Raw genomic sequence first — 17,035 nt, 5'->3', positions numbered from 1 at the left:
AAAGGATACAAGAGAAACATGTCAAGTGAACAGTTCTGTGCAGTACTCTTGAAAACAGTAGAAACAGTGGCTGGATCATGGCCTATTACACAGCTATGTTTTGAATACTAGATATGGAATACGCTGGATTATGGTCCCTGCTGACAACAGGCAGACTTGCCACACATCTTTGCCAAAATCACTGTCTTCTGGAAACAATGGCCTGTCCCGTGTCCTGTTTTAGAATGATGGAGTCTAGCTGAGCCTGCGATGTCTGAATATTCAGATCAGAAGTAGGTTTTCTCAAAAGGAGCTAAACATAGACTTTTATTGTGTAATATTTAACCCACTGTTGCATCTCTAGCACACTCTTTTTGTATTGTTTAGCCTTATATCTGTTTGTGCAACCATGGAGGGATACTCTATAATGGACACTTCAATTAGGCTGTGGGATAAAAACATAGTATTCTATGGTATATGCCCTTTTCTTTAGGCTCCGGAACTGTTCACAAACTAGTGACTTTAAGGATTTTTGCAAGGTAAATAATTGCACTGTAAAGCTGATTCAGTGCTGCTTGAAGTGGCCTGTTGGTGTTGTTTTAGAAAAAGCTACTCGTCCTAAGAGCAACAGAGTGAGAGTACTCCAGAAAGTCATGAATCCCTTAAAGTGGCTTTATCGCCCTACCCCTGTGACTATCCATGATGTCAGCTACTCAATGATATACATGAACCTAATGTACTTAAATGTGTGCTTTTTACATGTTAACCTACGTAAAGTTGTGGGCATAAGAACCAATTTGAGAAATTTACATAACAGGAAAATATATTATTTCTTTCACTTTACTCTCCATTCAGAGATACTCACAAAGTGATTTAACACTTTAATCACTGAATTAAGGCCCTGATTTTTACTTTTGTTTGTGCTGCATTTGCGTCATTTTTTGACGCAAAAGTTGCGCAAACGTACAAAATATAATTGTATTTTCTAAGTTTGTGCACCGCTTTTGCGTAAAAAAATGACGCAAATGCGGCGCAAAACAAGTATACATCGGGGCCTAAGTCTTTGTTTGACCTCTTGTGGGTTAAAAAATAGGTCATCTGTATATAATGTTATAGCATGTATTCAGTCATGAACATTAATGCCATACCAAATTTCCAAGGTTCTCACCACTTTGCCAAATGTTTCATTATCAGTGCAAAGATCTAAGGAGACAGTGGGTACCCCTGCCACATTCATCTAGAGATCTCATATTGTTCCCAGCCATTTCATCAGCTCTTCACCAATGCCTAACTTGCACATTGATAAGAAGATGTACTGACAACTCACCAAAGGGTTTCTCAAGATCTATAGCTAGAACCACTGGCATGGATGTAGTATTGGTGGTGTATTTCAGCATACACAACTGCCTTTAAATGTAATGGATGCATTACACTTATCCCCAGGCATGAATCCACTCTCATCTGAATGTATAATGTAGAAAAACATGTGGAAATGTTGTCTGGCAATATCCTTAATAAGAATTTCATTGTCTCTGATCAGAATTAACAAGGAGATGTAAGGGGAGACTCCCTGTTGATCTGATTTGGGAAGCAATGCTTTTAGTGTTTCTTTTGTGAATAAGGGGAGAATGACCTTAGTGTTTGCTGCCAGATACATCTCAGTCAGCTTTGTGGCCAGCATATCAATATATTTGTTGCAAATCCAATGGGTAAGCCATAATTTTTAGGGTTCTTCCGAGGGTTCAGATAAGCTACAACCTTTCTCTCTTCCTGAACTGCCAGATATGTATCCGGATGTCTTATGTCTGGTGGGATAGGGTAAAAAACAGCACCCTCAAAGTAGTCTTCCACATCAATGGGTGTGCTGTATTCCCTCTCAGAGTATAACTGCATCTAATAGCCAGTGAGTATCTGTTTGATATCATGCTGCATATATTTTAGCTCACTCATGTCACACCCAAAGTCTTTCAATTGAACTGCCTCTGGAGTCTTATTTAACTAACCAAGCAAGCATTAGCCCCATGTATCCCCCCTTTATTATGATTCTCTGTAGTGTAGTTCCTGTGACCCAGGGATGTTTCCTTTCTAGTGCTGTGACACTTTAGGATAGTTAGTTGGCCATTCCTGCTTCCTTCTTGTGCGGGTCTATTCTCATTTTTGTATTTTTTTTTCTCAAGCTTCTATATTTGCATCACTGTATCTAATATCCCACATATGTTGACACATAATGGCCCCTTATCATCACCTTGAAGGCTTCCCATTTCGTCAATACACTGGCACTTATTGCCTCATTTGTCATAAAATAATGTCTCATTTCATTACCTATGGCCATACGAAATATTGCATATTCTAGGTCTGTCACCTGTAGCCATCATGTTGGAATAGTGGCCATCTGGACATCCAATCTATAACTCCTCAGCAGCAGGCTTTAGTCATATAGAGCCCTAAAGAGGTATGCTTATAAGAAAAACAAGCCAAGTAGTGATTCAGTGTCTAACTTCACATTTAAGTGATGGATGGGTGAGTGGGGTGAATGTTCTCTGACTTTCAGGCTCAGCAACCTCCATGAGTCAATTAGTTCCCAATTGTGAGTCCAGGCACCTAGGCCTTTACTACTTTGACTACCGATGAGGAGGAAAGGAAGGTAGAATCTCACACACCATTAAAGTCCCCCTACATCTTTGTAAGTTGTGCATATTTCACAAGTGCACCAAGCAATAGATCAAAAATTGTGATTGGTCATTATTCAGACCATGTATGCTAGATATTAAGATGTCCAGCTTATCCAACACCCCATCTCTTTTGTGAAACTCAAGCATATGTGCATTAGAGCTCCCCTGGCACAGGTCGAGTTATGTGTATGGTATAATTGGCCTCACCATCTGCATTTCAGTGCAAAGCCCAAGTCTTCAGTCGAGTGCTTGCTTTAAAAACACTATAAACACCCTCTTTCCTTGATGAAAGTCTCTATTTTCATATGTTTAAGAATACTCTTCATTCACCTAACGTTCTAGCTCAGGATGTTATTTTTGAGGGTTGAGGCAATCTCCAACCAGCCTGGTTGTGTGGAGATCTTGCGTCCATTGTAAATGTTTGTGTTTCCAATATTTACCCCCAGATCAACCTCCCCCTCACAGATTTATGAAACTTAAATGCCAACATAACCCCTCCAACCCCTCCAGGACAAGTAAGCCACAACTCCTCATCCAAAAACATTAAAAAGTAATAGTACAATCTCACAATTAACCCCAATTCATCCCATTTGAGATTCTTTGCATGGGCTCCTTATATCTCCCTGAACTAGTTCCATGTTAGTAAAGTTTGGTCCCTCTTCCAGCAGATATTCTAAGCAGCTAGTAGGGGGCTGTCTCAGATGCAACCTACTCCATTTGCTGCTGGCCATGCTCACTAATTGTAGGAATAGAATTTTGTTCTGAATTAGGGCCTCTCTTTGGAAAATTCAGCTTTTCCTCAATGACGAACACCCTTTGGTGGCTATTAATTCTGGTGACATACTTCTCCTAATTAGCATGTTCAACATTTACACATGAAGCCAACAACCCAGAAGGCCAATGTATAAAATAGGTTTCCTGAGCTAACAGAGCACTTTTCCTTAACATGTGGTACTGCAGTTGATTTAAAGTGCAGACACACAGGACACAATGTTTTTTCTGGGGTGATCCACTTAAGCCATTCATGTGGGTGGTGTAAATGCACACATCAGCTCAACTATGGTATGTAGCTTCCGCACCAATGGTGCTTCTTCAATGCCAGTTTACCACAGCCTAGAACGTTGAATGGCCAATTGGGTGCAACTAATCTTAGCTTCATTTTCTACAGCAAGTGTACTTATTCTGTGAAATGGAATGGCAACTTTGCAGCTCACAGAACCCTATTGTGAGCCAAAGCCAGGCTGGAAAAGTAGGTGGGGGTCAATGAAAAGGTATTATTTCTCAGTCTTCACAAACATGGAATACTACTTTTAAATGCACAAACTAGATGAAGCATATTATCAAACAATACCCAAAGCACAATCACAAATTACATATAAAGGACTATGGAATATCATAACACCTCCAGACTCTTGTAGAAGGTAGACAAATCGGTTGTCAATGCCAGAGACTTTTACAAAATCCTAATACATACAGACACAAATAAACATTTGTGCAGTTGCCGTTTAAATTTCTGTCTCACTCCATTAAGTTAGTGAAGAAAACATACAAAAGGACACACACCAGTATACGTTCATAGTTTTTTTTATACCTCATTTCCTTTTAGATGTTGGGGGTCATTATTACCACGGCAGAGAGTGGTAATGTGGCGGCAGTACAGCCAACAGGCTGCCGGTTCATACCGCCACATTATGAGAATCACAGGTTGGCTGCAGCCAACCCGCCACTTCTCCACTCAGACTGCCATGGTGGTAACAGCCACCGGGCCGGAGATATCGATCTCCAGCCTGGCGGCCACTATAATACCACCAGCGACATTTTGAGCCAGCCTACCGCCATAGTTTTTGTGGCAGTGCCATGGAGGTAGGCATTACCAGTGACAGGGAATTCCTTCCCTGTCTCTGGTAGGAGGCTTATCCACCCCCAAACACTTCCCACAAGCCCCCCAGCCCCACTCCATCCACGCTCCCCCTCCTTCCGGTCCCCCACCCCACCATACACGCACACACCCGCAGACATGCACCACGCATACACACATTCATACACACATACATCCAGTCATGCTCGCACACATCCGTACACACATTCTCACTGACATGCAGACACGCATTCACATTTCCATTCTCACACGCATTCACATTCACATTTCCATTCTCACACGCATTCACACACATGCATACACCCATGCAAACAACACTACACACACAGATGCATTCACGCACACACTCACACATTCATGCACACAACCCTCCCCCCACACACACACAACACCCTCCTCCCCCCTCCCCTGTTGGAAGCCCAACTTACCTTCATCCAGGTGGTCTTCCATTAGGGAACGGGACGGGGCACTGCTACCGCCTGCAGCGCCCGCCAGCAGAACACCACCATTTGGTATCACAGGTCATGATACGGTTGATAGTGGTCTACTGGTGTGGCGGTGCTGGTGGTAGCAGCGCCACCTTACCACCATCCACCAGTATGGCCACGGCCGGATTTCCACCCTTCTAGTGGCGGAAGTCCGGCTGTGGTCATAATCTGGCGAACAGATGGTAGCCGCGGTGACCGTCTTTTGGCGGCTGTCACCGCGGCGGTAGGCGGTTTATACTGCCAATGTCATAATGTGGGCCTTAGTGTTGTATGCATATCCAAATGAAAATCCAAGCCATAGATATAAAATTACATGGGCAACATTTAATCAGAAAAGGTTAGATTACAATTCTTATAAAATCCACAGAAGCAAACAGGATTGTTAATTTCAAGTTTCAACTTTACTGGGGCACATTGTTAAGTGCTTCAGCACCTTACATAGGGTAGTAAGGCCTATATAAATACTGCAATTCAATCCAATACAATCAATGTCCAACATTATTTCAGTATTTTCCTTTAGACAATAGCTGCAAAACCAATCAACTGTGAGTAGGGAGCATGACTGTGATCAGTGTCATTAATTTCAGTAATTGTAAGTTAGTGAAAGTGTTCCTGCTCCACTGCCTGTGCACACTCATATCTCCCACTTCCAGTGAGTCTTTCTGTGTCTTCCTGTCCTGATGCCAGTATTCTATAGAATGGAGAGGGCTTGGTACACACCCTGGCGCAGTGCCAATATATCCTCATGGGTGATAGTGCACTTTACAAATACACATAAAATACCAACATAACTGTGTGAAATTGGTTTATTGGTTGATGGGAGTGAAACTCTTCTCAAGCAACAACCACAATCCTTGTTAGGGTGTTCCACAAAAGTCACTAAATTAACCTGTGCTTAATCCTCTGGCAGCATGGCACAAAGGAGGTCAGGCTTAACTTAAAGGAGAAGTGTAAAATATATTTGCAACACACAAGTGGTAATAACGTGAAGGTACAACAAAATAAATATCCCAAACCAATTCAGAAAAAAAGGTTATTTTTTAAATAAATAATTTGAGACCAAAATGACAAACATTTTCAAGCCAACCATCATGGAGCTCAGCTTGGGCACAGGACCAAGTTTGGCCTGCTGAGAGTTGCACCATATGCCCTTGGGTGAGGTCTGCCTGTGCTGCTTTGCAAGACTTCTCATTGTATATTTCAATGAGGATGTGTGTTGGGGTTTTGTGTTGCTCAGCATAAGTTCCATTGCTGTTTGCAGCTGGGTGCAAGGCTTTATGAGACTTGGCAAGGATCAGCATTGTTTCCAATGAAGCTTTTAGCTGTGCAGTGAGACTTTGTGGGGCTTTGTATCGGATCTGAAAGAGCCTTCAGTTAGGCAAGGAAAAGTTTTGCACCTTTTGGGGATCAGGAAGTCACTCTAGCAGAGGCCTTCAGGGCTCAAGCAGGACCTGTTACAGGTCTAGGCAGATCTAGTATGGTAGGTCAACTAGAAATTGCATGGATGTATTTGGAGCTTGTTGTGTCCCTGTAGCTCTGAACAGAAGGTCAGGCGCTAGACTTTGGAGTCACTCAGCCTTGGATGAAGGGAGCATATCCAGTCTTCCTTCTCAGCAGGACAGACCTCAGGCAGCTGGGCAGTCCTAATGCAGTAGGGCAGTACTTCTGTACTGTTAGCAGGTGTATACTTTAATTGTGGTTTAAGGGTTCAATGTTTATACTTGGTGCCAGCCTTTGAAGTGGGAGAAACTTCTAGAATGTCCCACACACATCTGGTTCTTGAATTTCCCCCTCTCCTTTGCCTGGGCTATAAAGAGTCTGGGTTGACAACAGGCTGGTGTCACATTATTTGTGAGTGTGCTGGAGGTAGGGCCTTTGAAAGGTAATTAGGGCAGGGAACAACTCTTCCCTTCCCTTCCTGGCAGGAGAACCCATCCTGACAACAACTAGTCCCACTCTGTGTTACTGTCTGGGAGAAATACACGAAGATCAACTGAGACCACACCTAGTAATGTGACCTAGGATACAGGGTGCAGGTAGAGGATGGTTAGGACAGGAACATGGCCAACTTTCCTAAAGAGGCATCATTTTTAGAATTGTGACTTAAAATCTGACTTTAGCATTAGATAAGATTTTAAAATACAATTCATATGAGACCATACTTGATATTGCTATCTGTTTCCTATCAAAATGTATCACATATAAATTGCAATAAGGTAACCCAATGTTGTCCCATGGGAGGGGAAGGCATTACACCAGTGAAAGATGAATTTAAGAGTTTTTCATCACCAGGACATTTAGAACCTAAAAATGTTCACTTTTTATATATAGTGCACCCTGCCCTGTGGGCTTTCTAGGGCCTATCTTGCGGTTGACATATGGTTTAATAAGGAAGATTTAGGCCCGGCAAAAGCTTTATTTTGCCAGGTCAAAATTACACTTCAAGACTCCACAGCAAGCTGCAATGGCAGCCCTGAGAAATATTTTATAGGACTACGTCAGTGGGTGGTACAATTAGTGCTGCATCACCACTAGTAGCATTTCATTTACAGGTCCTGGGTACAAATAGTACACTTTACTAGGGACTTAAAAGAAAATGAAATAAATGAAAAACTATGTTGCCGAGCTGGAGAGAGCTCACTGCGCATGTATATATGGCCGACCCAAAACGGCTGGCCAAACATACGTGTGCTCTCTGGGGGAGTGCTGAGCACTCCCCCACGCTGCTCGTCACCCCCTTGGCCCCTGTCCCTTTAAAAGAAAGGGATAATAAACAAAGTTTATTATCCTTTTCTTTCAAAGGTTTTGCAGCTGCTGCTGTTGGCAGAGGGGCAATGCTTCTCCCCCCTAATGGAGGAGCCGCCCCTGCCCAGGCCTGCCATTGCATCCTGTATGCATTTTTAAACTACCAAACTGGTTTGGCAATATAATACCCTTGTCAAGCCCTGAACTCCCATTTTATTGAACATAAGTCACCCTTAAGGTAGCTCCTAGGTAGCCCTTAGGGCAGAGTTCATTGTAATTAAAATGTTGGACATGTACTCTATGGGCCAGATGTAGTAAATAAAAAAATTGCGAGTTGCAAATTGCGAGTCCATGCGACTCGCAATTTGCAACTTGCAAATTGGTATGCAGTACGGTGTCTCAGACACCGACTGCGACTCGCTATGGGGTCGCAAAGACCCACCTCATTAATATTCATGAGGTGGGTCGCAAATTGCGGCCCCATAGCGAGTATAGGCACTCGCAAACATGGAGGCCTGCTGTCGTCAGCAGACCTCCATGTTCGTGACTGCTTTCAATAAAGCAGTTTTTTTTTTTTAAGTGTAGCCCGTTTTCCTTAAAGGAAAACGAGCTGCACTTAAAAAAAAAAACGAAACCTTTAGTTTCGGTATTTTTTCAGGGCAGGTAGTGGTCCCTTGGACCACTACCTACCCTGAAAAAAAAATTTGGGGTCCATTCACAAAGTGGAAGGGGTCCCATGGGGACCCCTTCCAATTTGCGAGTGGGTTACCATCCACTTGAAGTGGATGGTAACTGCGACACCATTTGCGACCGCGTACGCGGTCGCAAATGGTATTGCATACCACTCAGAATCGCAAATAGGAAGGGAACACCCCTTCCTATTTGCGATTCTGAAATGAATATTGCGAGTCGGTACCGACTCGCAATATGCATTTCTGCATAGGGAAACGCGTTTAGCGAGTCGCAAACGGCAATTTTTGACGTTTGCGACTCGCTAAACATTTCCTACATCTGGCCTTTAATGTCTACATGTCCTAGTAGGGAAAATCTCCTAAATCTGTTTTTCATTACTGTGGCGCCTACCTTTCCCATAGGATAACCATGGGATGCCTTATGACACTTATTAAATACTAACCTTTGATTGGGAGCAAGTTAGCATTTCATTTTTGGTGTCTGAGAAATTGTAACTGAACATCCTCTTTAATGGTCAATTCAGATTTTAAGTTACAATTGTGAAAATGCCACTTTTATAAAGTTGGCATTTTCCTGCCATAAACTATTTGTCTTCACCTGACCTAGGTCACATGACTGGGTGTAGTTGGTAGTTGGACTTTGTTTATTCCTTCCAGGCAGCCATACAATAGAGGGATTAAATGTGCCTCTACTGGCCATCAACTGCAGCTTGGTGGGTTGGGGACTGGAGTTGGACACAGCATCACGTGCAACAGAACAGGCTGTGTTCTGCCTTAAAACAAAGAGTTTGTCACTCCTGCATTGTTCATGGAGCCAGATTGAATCCAGGGGAAGCAGGAAATTTAAAGCACTTTAAAGGGGAATTCTCTAGAAACTTCTACTTCAAAGAAGGTTCCATCTATAAAGAGCGGACCCTCAGACCCACTCTTCATTTCACTTGCAGGTCCTTACTTTGCAGCAGCTACTGCTATGTTCTTCACCACAGCAAATCCTGTTCAGAGGTCCTTCCCCAAAGGGATATCCAGCCTTGTGGAACTCTAATTTTTGACTTCCAAAAAAAGTGTCTGAAAGTAGAAATCTTCACCACAACTTTGTCAACCCGCTCCCCAATGTTGATGCTCTTTCCAGATACACTGCGTGCAACCTTGCCCTGCTGAACTTTACCTTCTTATAATATTTTCTTTGAAAAATCTTGTAAGTATGAAGGTAAGTGCCAACTTAGCCCAATCCATTTTTTGTATCTGAATTATGCTCCATCATGGTGGGTGAAATATTTCAACTTTGACCAGGTCTTGTGCGACTAGATGTCTGCGGTTGGCACTTTGAACTTTTAGCTGCTAGTTTCACCTTAATCTTTAAAAATGTATAGCTCTGGTTCTATTAATTTGATTTTTTAGTTTTGGTCTCAAATACTTTTTTAAAATGTAGTAAATTTTTCTACGTTAGTTGTGTTTTCACTTTATTACTGTTTGTTTGCTGCATAAATATTCTATACATTGCCTCTTAGTCAAGCCTGGCTGATTTGTGCCAAGCTACCAGAGGCTTAAGCACAGGTCAATTTAGGTGTTGCTTGTGTTTCACCCTGACAAAGTTTCTGACTGCTGCTGGAGTAAAGATTTCCTCAACCAGTAACCCAATTTATTACGATATTCATTTGTTATTCTCACAAAATTAAGTATTTTGTCAAGGGATGCAAACACCTTACCTGAGTTTTTTCCATTTGTAAGCTCCATTTGCCATTGTAAAGCCTCCAGTTTCAAGTTGTTGGACATGCATTGCCAGCACGTGGGCGGAAGGAATTGTGGGTAATGTTTTAAATCTATCTCCCTCCATCAAACACAAGTTGTCACTTTTCAAAAATACCTTGACAATTTTAAAAGGACAAATGAAATAGACACATGTTAGGACACACAACAGAAAAACAATATTTAGTAATCTAGTGTCACTTTTTATGTTTAACCATACTGGTGTGCAATGCAGTTATTCACAAACAACATTTGTGCTTGCCCTTAAATGACTCTTTGAAACCATACAGCAGGTTAAAGCATTGTTTGGGAAAGTAAAGTACTTTTTTTATCATAGTTTATTGGTATTTAAACATAACAGTGCATGCTCTTTGGGTAAGCCACCCTTCCAACATTGTTATTTCATAGCAATTGTTTATGCCTTTACTAACAACAGTGCTCATATCAATTGTATATTTATAGACAGTGCACATGAAACATAGTACTGTATTCTACATTATAATTAGGTTCTATGTGTATCATTCCATATTTCCAGTCTCAGAGTGCGTCATTATTATTGTATCTTCGCTTAAGGGTGACTCTCCCACATAGGAAGCTGCCCTCCTTGTGTGCCTAGCTGTTTCTGGATATTTCAGTATTCCTCATGACTATTGCTGTGATGGGTGTCCCCCAGTCGGATTCCTTCGCCTCCACCTCCTTCTCTTACTGCCGTATATGTGTTAAGTACGGGGTGATTGGTCACCGGAACCCTGTAGTAGGTGTCATCTCGTATTTCTTAAGGGGATGGTATCTCATCCCTGGATGCCTGCCACAGCTTGTCCCAATCGCATACCAGGGTACTCCAGGCTCTTGCTCTCTCCATCATCCTCTGACCTCGCCTGGCTTCCCTGTACCTCACTGTCTCTTCTGCCCGTGCCCTTCCGGGGGCCCAAGCCTTCTTCCAATTCATTGCAATTTCTCTTTTATTCATTACCAAGGCCAAATCTCCGAACTGATTGGTTACCCCATGACAGGCCGTGTGTTTATATCCCCAGAGCTAGCAGCATCTCGGGTCGTTGGAAACCTCTCGCTCTAGTACATCAGTTAAGGAGCTAATAACAGCATCCCATAACTCCTGCATGTTCGGGCAAGACCAAAACATGTGAAAAAATTCTGCCTCTATATCTCCACATCTTGGACCTCTTGCTTCTATCATCCCAAAATGTTTCCAAAGTTCCCCTGTCATCAGATAGGCCCTGTGTATGACATATATGTTTATAAGCCTGAACCAAGCATTTCTTGAGGCTTTTGGAGTCTAAGTTAAGATTTCCTCCCAATCTTCATCTGCAATTTAAGTACCTAGATCTTTTTCCCATTTCTGTTTGAGAGTTGTAAGATGTGTGAATAGCGTTTTCCGTATTTTCTTGTAAAGGTAGGGCACTGCTTTGTAGGTGCCCGAGGCACTTGTTAGATAATGACACATTTCAAAAAGGGGGGGTTCTGTTCGACTGACCTGCCAGTGCACTACAACTGCCTCAGTGACCGTGCTGTAGAGGAAGAAGTGGCCTGGGGGGAGATTATAACAACTACCGAAGTCTTCAAATAGTAGGAGAGTATTAGCTTCCTACAAAGTACCCATGGATGTCGTCCCGGCCGCTTCCCAGTTCAACAGTCTCCACCAATCCGCTCCATGTGGTAGCACCAACAAACATTGTAACGGAATGTCTGGTTCATAAGGTGTACCGCTCTTTGAGCGTTGAAGATAGCGCTGCCAACAGTTGTGTACTACCTTCAGTTCATTAGAGCTAGCATCAGTCGGGGGCCTAATCGTAGCACCACCCTGGCCAACGATGAAAGGTCTGGGGTAAAAGGGGTGATCTCCCTGTCGGGCATCATACGGCAAGCCATCCAGCGGGTCAAGCACTGCAACTGTCCTGCTAAGTAGTAGGACTCGAAATCGGGGACGGACAGCCCTCCCTCTGCAAGCGGTCTTTGAAGTACAGCGAGTGACAGTGCCATCTATTAGTCCCCCACAGAAAAACCACCACCATCCAGTGCAGTTCCTTGAAGAAAGCCCTCGGAATCCACAACGGCAGTGTGGAGAAGAAGTATAGTAAGTGGGCGAAGGCTATCATTTTTAGGACCTATTGCCAGTGGCAGGGATGCCCAGAAAGTCATTATATTGTGAAGTCCTCGTATCGCCCGTTCTACGTTCCCTTCTGGCAGATCAAGCCGGTTATGATAAACGTGGACTCCTAAAGAGGTCAAGCATTGTGGTTGCCATGACAGATCATCTAAGTCTGGGGAGGGGGCGGGCTGCTCTGCCTTCAGCACAGGAAACAAGCTAGTTAACTCTAAGCCCGGATATAGTGCCAAACGTCTCCAATAGTCATTGTGCCCTATGTAGTGCGAGCCCTGCGTTTCCTAAAAGAGAAGAAGATCGTCAGTATAGAGTGCAATGTAATGGGTGACCCGCCACTGTGAGCCATCTGTAGACGTTTCCTTTCCTAGCGATGCAGGCTAATGGCTCGATAGCAAGAGCAAAAAGCAAGGGGGAGAGTGGGCAACCTTGCGGGGTCCCCCTCTCTACCCTATAGTTTTCTGATATGGGGGTACCCGGGCTGTTGGAGCGGCATAGAACAGTCGAGTCCATGCAATAAACTGGTCACCTAGGCTGAATTTACAAAGCACCTCATGCAGATATTGCCATTCCAGACTATCGAAGGCTTTTTCGAAACCAATAGCGAAAATCATCGCCTCCAGTTTATCATAAGCATCAGTATCTAGGATAAAAAAATCTGCCGTATATTAGTGGCTTTGTGGCGCCGAGGGACAAAACTGGCTTGGTCAATAACTAAATGTGGCATGTGCCACAAGAGGCGCGTAGCTAATATTTTACTTATTATCTTATAGTCTACTGACAACATTGATAGGAGTCTATAAGACATGACGGCTATGAACAGTTTCCTTGGGTTCAGCAGAGGGATAATCAGGGCCCTTCTGGCCAATGCAGGCAGTGTACCACATGCATGGCCTCCTCGTACATCACAACCAACCTCAGGCCGAGCTTGGTTATATATGTTGAATAGAACTCCACTGGAAGACAATCTGGTCCCAGGGTTTTATTTCACGCCATGCTAGCCACAGCTTCTCTCACTTCTGTGAGTGTGATTGGCGCCCCCAGCTCTGTCGCCTCATGCTCCGAGATAGTTGGGAGGACAAGATGTGATAAGAAATTTTTAATGTCCCCCTCAGTTGGTCGTACTTTGTTGGTATAGAGATCAGCATAATAAGTATAGAATTCCCTGTTGATAGCAGTCTGGGTATTTATGCTATAACCTGTGGGGCTTGTCAGTTCCACTATAATCGAGCCCCTGCATGCCAGGTTCGCTGGCCATGCCAGTAAGGAACTGGCACGGCCCCCTTCCGAGTGTGTACATGTAATGTAGGCTTTATAATCATAACATTGCAGTCTCTCGATTGCCACTATTGTGTTTTCCCAAGTGGTGAAAAGTGCTGTCTGCAGATCTGGGTTATCTGGGCACCTCTGCTCAAGTGACCGTAAATCTTGTTTGGCTCGTTATTTCGTGGAGCAGCGCCCTGCATTCCCCTTCGGCTGCCGAGATGCATCGTTCTGATCACTACTTTAAATGCATGCCATTCTATCAGTTTTGAGTTGGTCGAGCCCTAGTTGTCTCAAAGTAAGCATTTATAGTGGTGCCAATGGTGTCTGCAAAAGCCTGATCTTCCAATCAAGCAGGTTGGAGCTGATACATAGGTTTTGGTGTCAGGGTACGGGACCACCCCAGCGTCAGTAAAAGGGGGTTATGATCTGAAATCGTTTGGGTCAAGTATTCAGTCAGGTGAGCTACCTCATGTATGTCTGGTGAGCATAGGACTGTGTCTAGTCGTACGTGCAGGTCATATATTGATGAATAAAAGGAGTAGTCTCTGCTCTCCAGGTGGTGAGCTCACCAGGAGTCAATCAGACCCCACTCCTTTTGCCAGATTCAGTATAAGTTAGCTGTCCGAATAGTCAGGGAGGATGGGAGCAGGAGATGCGATCTATCCAGTGCTGTGTCTGCGATACAGTTAAACTTCTCTCCTAGCAGTACAGGACTAGTTAAATGCATGGCAAGGTACTCGGAGAGGGAAGCCAGGAATCATGATTGGTCATTGTTAGGACCATATATGCTGCCCACTACTATTTCTAGCCCATCCAATCTTCCTACAGCTATGGTATAGTGCCCCAGAGGGTCTATGATGGATGTAGTGTGCTGGTATGGGACCCCGGGCTTAATCCACACTAAGGTCCCTCTGGCATATGCCGAGTAAGAAGTGTAGTATACCTGGCCCCTCCACCGCTGCTGAAGGGCCCGCCCCTCCATGGCATGTAGGTGTGTCTCCTGTAGCAGAGGTAAATGAATTCCCTACCTGGTAAGGTGTGAAAATACTTTATGCCACTTAGCCATGGAAAGCATCCCTCTAACATTCCAGGTAGGACCTTAATCTTCAGTGAGGTGGCCATTGGAGGAATGGTGTATGACATGGTATCGAGTGTAGGGGTCCATCACCCATCCGGGAGGCAACCCATCTCACAGCTGTATGCTTGTGTGATAATTCTAGGCAACACATTATAGAATTTGCATTAAACAAATAACATTGTCCCCAAATCCCAGACCCCAGGGCAAGAGGTGTGATGTTCTTGCCCAAACTGTTAAACAACCAAAAACCAAACCTGCTCATGACGTCTATCGTTCCGGCTACAGATTATGAGGGGGTGTTGGGTCTGTTTCTATGCAATGGTGGGCTCCAGGGACCCTTAGCTCTCCGCTCGCACTCCTCTTCTTGTATCTGCACCTAAAGATCCACATGCAGCAAGGTTAGATGTAGGCCCGTGCAGCCGGTGGGGGAATAAAGTGTGACTGTCTTCTTATTGACTGGTGACATATATTCGCAGAAGGAGTATTATTGATCATTGGATGAGTTCATCTACGGTACGAGGGTGCCCTTCTAGATAAGTTCATCTGAAGTACCTGGGGTGCCCACTGGTAAGACTACACCTGAGTGGGCCGATGCTGGAGACTTGCCATCTGAATCTATTTGTTCCCTGCTCGTCTCTCAGGCCGCAGACACGTTGCTCTGTGAGGAACCACCCATAGATGTGACTGCCGTTACTACTCTCTGCCTTTCCTCCTGCACTTCCACCACTGTGGGTGGGCCAAGCCTTGCCGGTGTCATTCACCCGTGGGAGCGAGGTTGAATCTTTCTCTTCTGCCGCTAAGAGGGGCCACCCGGATCTAATTCAGGCAGGAGCTCCAGCTAGGACCACGCTGCCTGCGGTGTGGTAAAGAATTCCATTCCTGTCAGGGTAACCACCTGTAGCCGGGCAGAAAACTGCATAGAGTATGAGATCTCTAGTTCCCTAAGTTTCCGTTTGATGGTGGCAAAAGCTTCTCTCTGACGTTAGACTTCTTTGGAAAAGTTGGGGAATATTGATACTCTGCTGTTTTCCACCATTAAGTTCCCATGCAGCTTTGCTTGTTGCAGTAGGTAGTCTCGGTCCTCGAAGTGGAGCAGTCGTGCCACCACCGTTCTCGGCAGAGGTCCTGGGGGTGATGATTGTGCAGGCACCCTATGGGCCCTCTCTTGGGCAAATAGTGGGAAATCCCTTCTGGAGCCACCACAGATTTGAGTCAGGTTTTCAGATAGCCCACCATGTCCGAGCCGTCAACTTTTTCTGGAAGCCCTACCACTCCGATATTGTTACATCTTGCCATGTTCTCTGCACCTTCTGCTCTGCTTTCTAGTGTTTTTAAACGAGCTTCAATGGTTGTCAAGCAGCCATCTGCCAGCGTCAAGGCAGGGGTCGCTGATGAGACTTCCTGTTCCGTCGCGGCAACCTGATCTGCCAAGCGATGATGGTCATCACAGAGAAGGCCCAGGTCTATGCTCAAAGTGTCAATTTTGACCTCCATTGCTGTTCGTGACACTGCTATGGCCTGCAGTTCATCCTGCAATGTACGGGTAGCGATTGCTACTGCCGTTGCCATTGATGACATCGGCTCCGCTTCAACACTGGCGGTGCTCAGACACCGGTGTCCCCCAACTCGTCATCTCTTTTTTTTAGGGCCTTTCCCATGTTGTGCGGTGGAAATGGTGAGCATTCATGTTCCCCCTAGTAAGTATTGGCGCTCCCCTATGTGTCGGGTCTGCTCGCCCTATTCGAGTTAGGGCCTCGCCCTGCGTTACTTTGTCAGTGGGGTCTGTCCCTGTCTCAGCTGCTCTTGGATCTCCTCTGTGTTGCTTCCAGGCTCCCCAGGGATTGGGAGCGTTTGCTACTCATTTAAGAGCTGTACTAGCATCAGATAGGGGAACCGGGGTCTTCGCCTTCGGACTTCATCGCCTGTCTAAGCCCAGTGCACCCCTGATGACCTCCAGACCATGCGGGTAAATGTTCCTCTATAGGACCTCAAAGGAACCCACTCCACACTGTGCCGCTGGGATCCCTCTGTGACTGATGTCAATGTTCAGCGCGCCCTCGCCTATATTTGCTCCCCCTATGCGAGGGCCCTGCTTATTTGGAGTAGCTGAACAGGAATCTCATGTTTTTGTAGAATATGAAATTGTCACCATTCAAATTTGGTCTCTCTTTGGGCCTCTTGGGGTCTGGGGACGATTGGTGCTCCAGTGAGATACCCCCCTACCTAGAGTCGCCGCTTGGTCCGTGGTCTCCTCATCTTTTTGTGTCATTGGATCGCTGCCGCTGCAGATCCGGTAACCCCCAGACGAGTCCAAATCTGGAGATCTTGTGGTGCCTGGCTCTATGCTCCATGCTCCCAATCTGACATGCTG

The 17,035-nt window shown here is 44.8% G+C and overlaps 1 protein-coding gene across 1 annotated transcript in view; it reads right to left on the bottom strand.

Annotated features, from left to right (window-relative positions):
- KNDC1 (kinase non-catalytic C-lobe domain containing 1) overlaps positions 1-17,035 on the bottom strand; it is a 523,355-nt gene that overhangs the window by 43,354 nt on the left and 462,966 nt on the right. Inside the window, exon 29 of the mRNA XM_069239773.1 lies at positions 10,162-10,319. Within this exon, the coding sequence (XP_069095874.1) occupies positions 10,162-10,319 (158 nt within the window). The remainder of the gene's footprint in view (positions 1-10,161; positions 10,320-17,035) is intronic.

This window comes from Pleurodeles waltl, chromosome 6 (genome assembly GCF_031143425.1).
Source record: "Pleurodeles waltl isolate 20211129_DDA chromosome 6, aPleWal1.hap1.20221129, whole genome shotgun sequence".
Classification (NCBI taxonomy): Eukaryota; Metazoa; Chordata; class Amphibia; order Caudata; family Salamandridae; genus Pleurodeles; species Pleurodeles waltl.
This window is presented reverse-complemented; position numbering and strand designations above follow the sequence as displayed.